General features: G+C 40.5%; 1 protein-coding gene across 1 annotated transcript in view; it reads right to left on the reverse strand.

Annotated features, from left to right (window-relative positions):
• The window catches only part of NRBF2 (nuclear receptor binding factor 2), a gene marked incomplete at its 3' end in the record, with an annotated part of 28756 nt that overhangs the window by 6617 nt on the left and 10049 nt on the right, over positions 1-12090 (reverse strand). The window contains exon 2 of the mRNA XM_006889057.1: positions 4284-4368. Coding sequence (XP_006889119.1) covers positions 4284-4368 — 85 coding nt within the window. The remainder of the gene's footprint in view (positions 1-4283; positions 4369-12090) is intronic.

Consider the following 12090-nt stretch of genomic DNA (forward strand, 5'->3'; position numbering starts at 1 on the left):
TACATAGGGTCATTATGAGTTGTAAGTGACTCGACGGCACATAACAACAACAACAAGTCACTTTCTACCTAGAGAGTAGACCCATCTTTCCCCAAAAGGCAAACAAAATCAAGTAATCCCTTTATTTTCATTTATAAAACACTAGAAGCCTTCTCATTTCATGCTTGCCTTCTCACAAGTCTTTGTCAGGTACCTGGCCTTTCCCTGTCACACTTCTAAACTGATTTCCAAATATTAAGCTCGTCCATTCAGAATCCACAACTCCTGAACATCTTTCACAAGCTCTAAAAGTGGGTCAATTTAAAAAGTGTTCATTTCAGCCACATCAATTTTCACCACTCTAGTTCTGCAGCACATAGTCAAACTTCAGTTGCATCTCTATAATCAGAGCTAGTTGATCTAAAAGGCTATCCTCACCTTTTTTAGTCCTGAGACTATCACAGAATTTCAATCCAGAGAAATGGATGATGGTACATTTAATGCCCAATATTAGTTTAAGCCATCAGACAGAAAAGTGATCTAATAGAACTTTTTGTTTGTTTACAATGCTATGCAATGCACAACATATGCTAGCTTGCTTCTCCTTTTTAACACATTATGTATGTGTGACCATGACCATGTTAGGCCATGAGATGGAATCTATCTTTCTACTGAGGTATTCATCTACATTAACAGCTTCTTTAGAAGTAAGAGGAGTACACTGCACAATAAATACAAACAATTAGATTGGTAAGAAAATATTTAAGAATAACTTAAAAGCACTGGTTGCTAAGTTTAATGCACTACGAAACAATCATACATTTCACCTACTATACACTTAAGGAGCTCCAGTGGCCTAGGCACATGCTGGTGGGTGAGGAGGTTATGCTGCGAACCCAAAGGCAGGAGGTTTCAATCAACAGCTGCTCCTCGGGACAAAGACAATCTCCTTCAATGTGACTTTGAAAACCTGAACCTCCAGCCTCCTCTAAGGCACATAAAAATCTAACACTGTAAGCTTAGACTAACAGCAGACACCAATGCAAACATAAGATACACTTCAGTGTAATTATTTCAGTGTAAGACTTAAGTTTCTCTAACAATTGCCAACTTATAGGTCAAATCATCTAAGCAAAGACTTATCCAAACCAATGTCCACCAGAGTACTCACTTCAGCAATAAAGTCACACAGGAAAGACAGTAGGCAGCCAAGAAAACAATATGGTTGACCTGGAAGAAAACACCCCTTTGGGTCAGCTTTCAGGTAGGTCTTATAGGGTGACCAAATGACCAATAACACTTTTAAGTAACTCACTCCTTAGATAACCAACCACATAAGGACAAAGGAGCACCAACTGCCTAAGTGTAAAGCCCACTCAGAACCACATAAGGACAAAGGAGCACCAACAGCTTAAGTGTAAAGCCCACTCAGGAAATCAAGACGAACTGCACTGGGAAAATCTGCTGTCAGGGACAACTTCAGAGTACTGAGAAGCAATGATGTCAGTCTAGAGACTAAGGTGTGCCTGATCCATGCCATGGTCTTTGCAATTACTTGGTATGTATCATCAAGAGAGCTAACGACTCAGGAGAGAGAAGAATTGACGCCTTTGAGTTGTGGTACTGGAGGAGAGTACTGAACATAACATAGAACACCAAGAAAACAAACAGGTCTGTCTTGAAGAGGGTGAAACCAAGTTTCTCCTTAAAAGCTAGGATTTTCAAGCTCCATCTCACATACTCTAGGCACGAGGCCAGGATGGGCCATGCTTGAAGAGGAGCATCATGCTCAATGGGTGGAGTGCAGCGCAGGAGAGGAAGACCCTGGATGAGATGGTTTGATACAGTAACTGGGGCAATAAGGGGTATAGGTATATCTGAGTCAGTGAGACTGACTCAGGATAGGGCAGGCTTCAGAGCTGTTGTACACACGGTCGCTGTGAGTTGTAGGAAATGCACATAACAACAATAAGAAAGCCCAGAAGGCACGATGGGATAAAATAAAAGGACCGATGGAAAAAAAACCTTCAAGGAGAAATGGGGGGAAAGTACAATTGTCAATACTGTAACTGATGTTATAAAACAAAATGTGTAGGGGAGCTCTGGTGGCCTAGTGGCAAGGAGCTGCAACTACAATCCCAGAGGCATACGGTTCGAATCCACCAGATGCTCTGCCGGGAAAAGGAGGGACAATCTCCTCCTGTACCAGTCAGATCTGATTTGACGGTACACTCACACACACACACACACACAAAGTGTATGAATAGCTGATGGAAAACTAATTTGCTCTGTAAATTTTCACTCAAATCACAAAAAAAAAACAAAAGAGTATGATTGTCTTCATCCTACTAGCCTAAATATCCCATGGACTGTCAGAAAGAAAAACGAGTATGTCTTGGGGAAAGTGCAACCATGGGACTCTTTGGAGGCAAGGATAGTGAAACTTAATCTCATAGACTTTGGGCATATTGTTAAGAGGGGTCAGTCCTTAGAAGAGGACATCAGGCTTGGAAAAGTGGAGGGTTAGAGCAAGAGAAGACCTTCTTTCGGATAGAATGACACAGTGACTGTAATAGTGGGCTCCAGTATGTCAAAATGGCACAGAGCAGGGTTCAGATCCATTGTTCACTGGGTCACTATAAACATCTATCTGTTGTTGTTGTTTTGTGTTGAGTCGCCTACGACTCCTAGTGAAGCCCTATTTCATGCTCTATTCTTTGCCAATTTTATTGTTACCCTGTCACTGAATCAATCTATCTCATCAAAAGTCTTCCTCTCCTGTGCTGTCCCTCCACCCTCCCAAACATGATGTCTCTCTCCAAGAACTGGTTGTTCCTTGCAACATGTCCAAAGTATATCAGACGAAGCTTCAAAATCCTTGACTCCAAGGAGCAGGATGGTCTCACCCTGTCTAGAATGCACCTGTTTGTTCTCCTAGCAGTCCACAGTATATCCAATACTCTTAACTAGCACCACAGCTCAAAGGCATCAATTCTTCTATCATCCCTAGTCATTGTCCAGTACAGCATAGCATAGTAATTCTAAAGACTATGGCCTGGATCAGGCATACCTTATCCTCCAGAATGACATCACTGCTCTGCAGTACTTTGGAAAGGTCTCTGACAGCAGACTTTCCCGATACAATTCATCTTTTAATTTCCTGGTTCCTGGTCTCTCCATGCAATTTCCAGCTTCTGAAAATTCACTACAATGTGGGCTCTAAGTAGGTTTCAACTCTATAGAAATGAAGGATTTTTTTTTTGGCTAAGCAGGATCTTTTCATCTGGGCCTTCTAGACAGATGTTCTCAACTTGGCTGGAAACTTCTTCATTGCTGTAGAGTATAGCCCGCCCTCTAGTGAGTTTTCAGAGGCTGGAAATCACATGAGAGATTACCCATCTCTTCCAAGCAGAGCGGCTGGTGGATCCCAACACCCTGCCTTTAGGTTGCTAGCGTAACTTCTTACTTAAGCCACCAAGGCCCCTGAGAAAAATTCTAGTGCTTGCTTTAAGAAAGACAGCCTACATAATGTTAAAAAACTAATACTGTATGAAAATCACTGATTTATAAAGCATCATTCAAAAACCAAATTAATTTTTTAAAAAATATGGCCTACAACCATTTTGAGCTCTGGTGGCATAGTGTTAAGAAGTTGCGCTGCAATCTCGAAGGCACATGGTTTGAATCCACCAGCTGCTCTGCAAGAGCAAGATAGACAATCTCTTCCCCAGCCATTAACTGCCTCTGAAAACACACTGTAGAGTCTGCTAAGTCAATTCCAACTAACACAACAACAACCATTTTAGATGCAGCAAGAGTAAAATGTGTCCTCTCTAAGGCATTTTGGTTTATTACTTAGCCATTTGAAACCAATGTGTACAAAAGAGGCTCCCAAGGCAAAGGACACATTATCAACGGTGACTTTCATTGATAGTAAAGTCTAAAGAGATCCTGGGTAAACAAAATTGCTCTCAATTTTTAAAACTCAGTATTTCTTCTTTTTCTTTAACTGTGATTTTAACAAAAGTTTACAGAAAAATTGGATTTTCATTCATTCACCATTGCATATTTTCCTCCCTACCCCTGCTCCAGTTAATTTTTTTAAAAGATTATTCATTCACTGTTGCCTAATTTCATTCTTAAAACTCTATTTCTTTTAAAAAAAAAATCAATCAGGCCAAGAAATAGAGGACTGGAAAACAGAACACACACACAAAGCAAATGCTGCTACATTGGGAAAATGTGAGACGTCACACTGCACTGTGTAGAACTAAGTGGTAAAACATAGGAGAAAAAATACTCACCAGCAGCCTTTTTGTGACAAGAAATAGCCTCTTCGTATTTCCCTGCAGCTAGTAAACGGTCTGCTCGTCTGCTCTGCTGATGAGCCTAGAAAACAAGCATTCTTAAGTTCTGATGAGTTAGAAAGTTTTAAAATGTTTAAGATCAAAAATGCTGCTTATTACCACACATCAAATCTCCATCACTGCTGCTGGATCAGTAACTGAGTACAAATAATGAGAAGAGCCTAGTACCACAGTAAAAAGTGTCTCTGCCTTCCAATAGGGTTCCACTCCCACAGTGCTGCAGTACATCACTTCGGATGCAAGTCAAACACCAACTGTCCCTTGTGTTTTCTTTTTTTTTTTTTTTAAAATTTTGTGTACGTGTACCGTCAAATCAGATCTGACTGGTACAGGAGGATATTGCGCCTCCTTCTCCGGCAGAGCGTCTGGTGGATTCGAACCGTGTTCCTCTGGGATTGCAGTGCAGCTTCTTGCCACTAGGCCACCAGAGCTCCCCTCGTCCCTTGTGTTTTCAATTTTCATTATTGCTATTTCTCATTATCAGTAACTTTATAAATTCTACCTTTATCTGGGGTTAGACACATTACATATAAACATATTTTAATGTATACATACATCAAACAAAAATTTAAAGCAACTGCCACTGAAGTAATTCCATTCAAACTCATGGTGACCCTGTAGAACAAAGGAAGCTATGCCACAGGGTTTCCTTTCCTTGGCTGTTTACATCTTTGTCCCATAGAGCAGCTAGTGCATTTGAACTGCCAGGCTTTATTGATATATTTTCACTCTGTATGCAGAACAGATCATTCGAAAGGCTAGACTTTATAAGGAGAAATGTGGCATCAGATTGGAAGAGAGACTTATTAACAACCTGCTTTATGCAGATGACACAACCTTACATGTTGAAATTGAAGAGGGCCTGAAGCATTTGCTGAAGAGCGTCAAGCACTGTAGTCTTCAATATGGATTGAAGCTAAGATTCTCACCACTAGGCCAAATGGCAGCACCATGCTAGAGAAGAGATTGAAATTGTTAACAATTTTAGCTTGCTTGGTTCCACAATCAACACTCTTGGCACCAGCTGTCAGGAATTCAAAAGACGAATTACATTAGGTAACTCTGCTGTTAAGGACCTCTCCAGAGTGCTGAAGAGCAACGATGTCAGTCCAGGCCATGGTGTTTGCAATTACATGCTTTTCATAAGAGAGGTGGACAATGACCAAGAAGGATAGAAGAAAGAATTGATGTCTTTGAGTTGTGGTGTTGGAGAATAACACTGAACATACCACGGACTGCCAGAAACTAACAGGTCTATCCTGTAGACTGTGAAGCCAACCTGTCCCTTGAAGGCAAGGATTTTGAGACTTCATCTCACATAATTTGAGCATAGAGCCAGGAGGGGACCAATCTTTGAAAAAGAACATTTTGATTGAAAGAGTTGAGGGATAGCACAGGAGAGGAAGATCCCAGATGAGATGAACTGACGAGGGTAATGGGGGTTTGTGTGTCAGAGACAGTGAGATTGGTTCAGGATAGAGCAGTGTTCAGAGTTACTGTGCATATGTTGCTATGAGTCATAGCCAACTCGATGACATGTGACAGTAACAGTCAAGCACCTGACCTCTGTGAAACCCACACATCATTGGTGTCAGATGCCATCAAGTTGGTTCCAACTCACAGCAACCCCGTGTCATCCTGCCAACAATTGCTATAGCGGAGTCCACTGTTAGTTATTATGTCTATCTCCATGAGCATCCTTCTCTTAATAAACTTCCAGCAAGCACAATACCTTTCAGCAGGGGCTGGTCTCTGCCTGGTCATATACCCAAAGTATTTGAGACAAACTCTTGTCATCCAAACCTCTAACAGGTATTCCGGCTGCACTTCTTACAAGACAGATTTATTTGTTCTTCTGGCAATTGGTAGGGAGCTCTGGTGGTACAGTCCATAGGGAGCAATGCTGCTGATCTAAATGTGGGCCCTCTCTGGCGATTCAAATTCACCAACCTCTCCACAGGAGAAAGACAAAATGCAATCTTTTCTCTTGCAATTTACACCCTCTGGAAAAATATCTGGAGGAGGACTTAACAGAAAGGAGTTGTTTTTTGCCCCAAAGATCCATGGCATATTCTATATTCTTGGCTAACATCATAATTCAAAAGCATCAACTCATCTTCAGTCTTTCACATATGTACTAAGTGACTTAAAATATGACGTGGTAGAGGCCCTTTAATCCTCAAGGTGACACCTCTGCTTTTCAGCACTTGAAAGAGGTCCAGCAGACTGAACAGTCACTCTGTTGCTGGATTTCTTGACTACTACTACTGCTTCTATGGGAACTAATTGTGGATCCATAAAATTAAATAGTTAACAACTTCCAATATTTCTCCACATGTCACAAATCTGCTTACTGGTGTCGTTGTAAAGGAGTACCTGTACTAAAAAGAATTAGTTGACACAAAAGAATTTCATGAAATAACATACTATCAAGGGGCAATGGTGATGAAGGAGAAAGTTCAGGTTTCTCTGAAAGTACTGGCAAAAATCAAGGACCCAGGTTTAGAAGGCATTCTAATTGACATATTTCAACAAACAGATGCTGCCCTGGACACTCTCACCAGGTTGTGCCAACAAATCTAGAGAACAATTACCTGGCCAACTGACTGGAAGAGATTCATATTTATTCTCATTCCAAAGAAAGGTGATCTGACAGTGTGTGAAAATTATCAAACGATATCACACACAAGCAAAATCCTGGAGAAGATCATCCAAAAACAACTGGAACAGTACACTGACAGAGAACTACATTATAGCCAATGTCAGATGGATCTAAGCCAAAAGTAAAGATTACCAGAGGAAATGTCTATCTGTATTTCATTGACAATGAAAAGGCATTCTGACTGTATGGATCACAACATGTGGCTAACCTTGAAAAGAATGGGAATCCCAGAATACTTGACTGTGCTTATGTGAAGCCTAAGCAAGACCAGGAAACAGTCCTCAGAACAGAGCAGGGAAACAATATATGGTTCAAAATTGGGAAAGGCATGCATCAGGGATACATCCTGTGTCCCTACCTTTTCAATCTATATACAGAACAGATCATTCAGGAGGCTGGGCTTTATGAGGAGGTGTGTTACATCAGGCCTGAAGGAAGACTCATCAACATGTGATACACAGATGACAGAATCCTGCTTGCCAAAACTGAGGAGGACTTGAAGCATTTATTGCAAGTGGTCAAGGACTGCAGCCTTCAATATGAATTAAAGCTCAATATCAAGTGAAGAGATTTTCACCACTAGCCTACTGGCAGCATCAGCATCTTGAGAGATGGAGAAGAAATTGAGACTGTCTTTATCTTGTCCAGCTCCACAATCAACACTCTTGGCACCAGCAGTCAGGAAATCAAAAGATGAATTGCACTGGGGAAGTTCACTGTCAGGGATCTCTCCAAAGTGCTGAAAAGTAATGGTGTGACTAAGGTGCACCTGATCCAGCCCATGGTCTTTGCAATTACTTACTATGCATCAGAAAGCTGGACAATGACTAAGGATGACAGAAGAAGAATCAATGCCTTTGAGTGAGTCATGGTGCAGGAAAAGAGTACTGAACATACCATGAGAACAAACAGATCTGTTTTGGAGGGAAAGATTTTGAAGCTCCATCTCATATACTTTGGGCATATGGCCAGAAGGGGGAACAGTGCTTGGAGAAGGGCAATAAGCTTGGAAGGATGGAGGGACAAAGCAGGAGAGAGACTCTGAATGGGATGGATTGGAGTAATGGGGGTAGATGAGTCAGTCAGTAAGACTGGTTCAAGCTAGGGTAGGGTTCAGAGCTATTGCACATAGATGATCACTATGAGTTGCAGGCGACTTGTTAGCATATAACAACAATCTATATTGTGCAAACTGTGATCTTTATTGTCATCAGTAAGTGTTTTGAGTTCTCATAATTTTCTGCAAGGCTTTATCATTTTAAAAGATACATAAATCATAAACATTTCATAAATAATGAAGAGTTGAGTAACACTGGCATTTTGTCAGCTGTAGTAATAGCTCTACTTGTAGAAAATTCTGGATCATCTGGATTATGCCTGAAAATTAGGGATGTTTTCAGTCAGGAAATTATTAAGAGTTGTCTGGATGGCCCTTTATTCTTTCCTTCATGGTAATATCTCCCTGTTTTGCAAATCTACCTATGGCCTCGTCAGCAAAGTGATCAGCATTTAAGTCTGTTTCCAAGTAAATGAAGAACCCAATCAACTGAAGAGGGGAGACCAAAACAACACTTCAACTAATTATTTCATTATGAATTGTTTTTCCACTTTAAAAACACTTATTTTCTTTCTGGAACAAGGTGAAGGTACTTTATTACGAAATTTGATAATTTGTCTCTTCTTCCTAATTAACTCTTCTTCAGCATTTCTTTCCTCAAGTTCTAATCTATCAATGCCCTCCTTTTCATGATCTATGAGGTATCCTACATATTTCATGGTTCAGCATTCTTGACATAGGGACAATTTTTCCACTCTTTTTTTTTTGCTTTGATCATTTAATTGCTTATCACATTCTCTTGCTCAACTGCTTAGAGCACTATCTCTCCACATGCATTTTCCTGTAACATCCTCCCAGAAAGACATACTAACAATAAGACATACATACCAAAAACCCAAAATACAGATGTTAAGTGCAATTCAAACATGTCATCAAGATGGAGACTACTTTACACATGAAAGACATTGGTAGCATCTTGTTTGCTGATAAATGTTTTCAATGTTAACACCAGGCCCCTAATTATTTCAGAGTATCTCATTCTCCCATTCTTCAGAGATTAACAAAAAGAAATGACACAGATGGTTACTCAAAGAGTCTATTTCCTTGATTTTTAAAAAGTTCCTTCGATAACAAGAGTAATCTTGTAGGCCCTTTCACTAGTCTTTGTATACTTTTAAAAAACCCTATAATCAAAGTGGAGGCAGAAGGAGGGCAAAGTTAAGTAAAAATCATGAGCCAAATCATAAGCCAACACCCTTAGGGAATGATTTAGGACCTCAGGATCAAAATCTCAGAGCCTATCAAGGTCAAATGAAATAACACAAATCTCAAGCTGCATTAAAGGCACTGACAAAAAGTAAGGACCCAGGAATTGATGGAATTCTAGCTGAGGTGTTTAGACAAACAGATGTAGCCCTGGATATGCTCAGTAGCATATACCAAGAAATTTGAAAGTCAGTTACCTGTCCAACTGACTAAAAGAGACCCATATTTGTTCCATTCCAAAAAAAGATGATCCAAGAGAGTGGAAATTATGAAACAATGTCATTAATATCACATGCAAATAAAATCTTGAAGAATATTTAAAAATGAATGGAACATGTACATCAACAGAACCCTTCCAGAAATCTGAGCTGGATTTCAAGAGGTCTTGGACATCACTGCTGATGTCAGAAGGATCCTAGCTGAAAGCAAATATCAAAAAATACTTGTGGGTTTTTTTCCTTTTTTGTTGGTAGGCTGGTTTTTTTACCGTGCAAAGGCAACTGACTGTACGGATTATAATAAATGAATACTAACACTGAGAAAAATGGGAATTGAGAACACAGTTTAAAAATCAAGAAAGGGAAATACAACAATGAAGGAATGGATATCCAAAGTATCTGTAAATTTTCATTAAAATTAATAAGAATTAAAGAGTTCAGAAAAAAATTAGAAATTAAAAAAATAAATAAATAAAAATCAAGAAAGGTGCATAGGAAACTCTGGCTGCCTAGTGGCAAGAAGCTGCACTGAATCCCAAAGGAATCCACCAGATACTCTGCCGGAGAAGGACGGCCAATCTCCTGTGCCAATAGGATCGGACTCCATGGTACACTCACAAAAGGAAAAAAGAAAGGTGTGTGCCAGGGTTGCATCCTTTCTTCACACCTATATAACTTATAAACTGGGCTGCTATTTGAAGAAGAATGTGGCAGGATTGAAGGAAAATTCATCTGCATTATGCAGATAACACAACATTCCTTGAAGAAGTGAAGAAAACTGGAAGCACTTACTATAGAAAATCAAAACCTACAGCCTTCAGTATGACTTATATCTTAACATCAAGAAAACTAAACTCCTCAATAATGCAACATCATGACAAAGAAAAGACTGAGGTTTTCAATGATTTAATTTTACTTGGATCCACAATCAACACCCTTGTAACAGCAATCAAGAAACCAAGACACATATTGCAATGGGAAAATCTGTCACAGAACTCTTCAAAGACTAGAGAGTAAGGATGTCAGTTTAAAGAATACGGTGCACCAGACAGAAGATTTGGTATTTTCAATGGTTTCCTATGCATAGGAAAGTTGAACAATTAATAAGAATAACAAGAAAAAGTGATGCCTTTAAACTGAGGTGTTGGAATAGAGTACTGGATATCCCATGGACTTCCAAAAGAAAAAGCAAGTCTGTTCAGGAGCAAGGGTAGCCAGGGTGCTCCATGAGAGCAAGAAGGGAAAACTTCTCTGTCTCAAGGTGTTGCTATGTGCCGTCCAGTCGCCTCAACTCATAGCAACCCTATGAACAAGAGCCCTAAACAAGAGCCCTGCTCTATCCTGTGCCAATCTTATTTTCTCCGAAACACCGATCTGCATTACCCCGATCACTGAATCAATCCATCTCATAGAGGGTCTTCCTCTCCTGCACTGCCCCTCCACCCTCCCAAGCATGATGTCCCTCTCCAAGGACTGGTCCCTCCTTGCAATATGCTCAAAGTATGTCGGACAAAGCTTCAGAATCCTTGACTCCAAGGAGCAGCCTGATTTAATCCTCTCCAGGACCAAACTATTCATTCTCTTGGCAGTCTATGGTATATTCAATACTCTTCTCCAGCACCACAGCTCAAAGGCATCAATTCTCCTTCTATTATCCCTAGTCATTGTCCAGCTCTCTGATGCATAGCAAGTGATTGCAAAGACCATGGCCTGTACCAGGTGCACCTTAGTCTCCAGACTGACATGATTGCTCTTCAGTACTTTGGAGAGGTGTCTCTGACAGCAGCCTTTCCCAACACAATACATCATTTAATTTCTTGGCTGCTGGTGCAAAGAGTGTTGATTGTGAAGCCAAGCAAACTAAAGCTGTTACCAATCTCAATATCTTCGGCATCCATCATGATGCTGTCAATCAACCCAGTGGTGAAAATCTTTGTTTTCTTGATATTGAAGGTTACCAGTCCCTGGCCTTCTGCAGTAAGCACTTCAGGTTCTCCTCAGTTTCAGCAAGCATGATGTGTCATCTAACACAGATTATGATGAGTCATCCTCCAATCCTGATGCCACATTTCTCCTCATAGAGCCCAACCTCCCAGATAATCTGTTCTGCATATAGATTGAAAAGGTATGGAAAAAGGACATACCCCTGGAGTACACCCTTGTCAATTTTGAACCATGCAGTATTCCTTGCTCTGTCCTGATGACTGCCTCCTGGTTTAAGTATAGGTTTCTCATAGCACGATCAACTGTTCTGGGATTCCCATTCTTCTCAGAGACAGCCACAGTTTGTTGTGGTCCACACAGTCAAATGCCTTTTTGCACAGTCAATGAATTTCAAAACGATCTATCTCAGGAACAGGTTTGAGGCCTTGAACATTAATGAGAGAAGACCAGATGAGTTGTGGGAGGATAGCAAGAATATCATCCACAGCTCTGGTGGCCTAATGGCAAGAAGCTGCACTGCAATCCCAGAGATACACGGTTCGAATCCACCAGAAGCTCTGTTGGAAAAGGAGAGAGGCAAAATCCTCCTGTAACAGT

The sequence above is a fragment of the Elephantulus edwardii genome, unplaced genomic scaffold (genome assembly GCF_000299155.1).
Source record: "Elephantulus edwardii isolate Elephantulus edwardi_28Jun2011 unplaced genomic scaffold, EleEdw1.0 scaffold00074, whole genome shotgun sequence".
In the NCBI taxonomy this organism is placed as follows: Eukaryota; Metazoa; Chordata; class Mammalia; order Macroscelidea; family Macroscelididae; genus Elephantulus; species Elephantulus edwardii.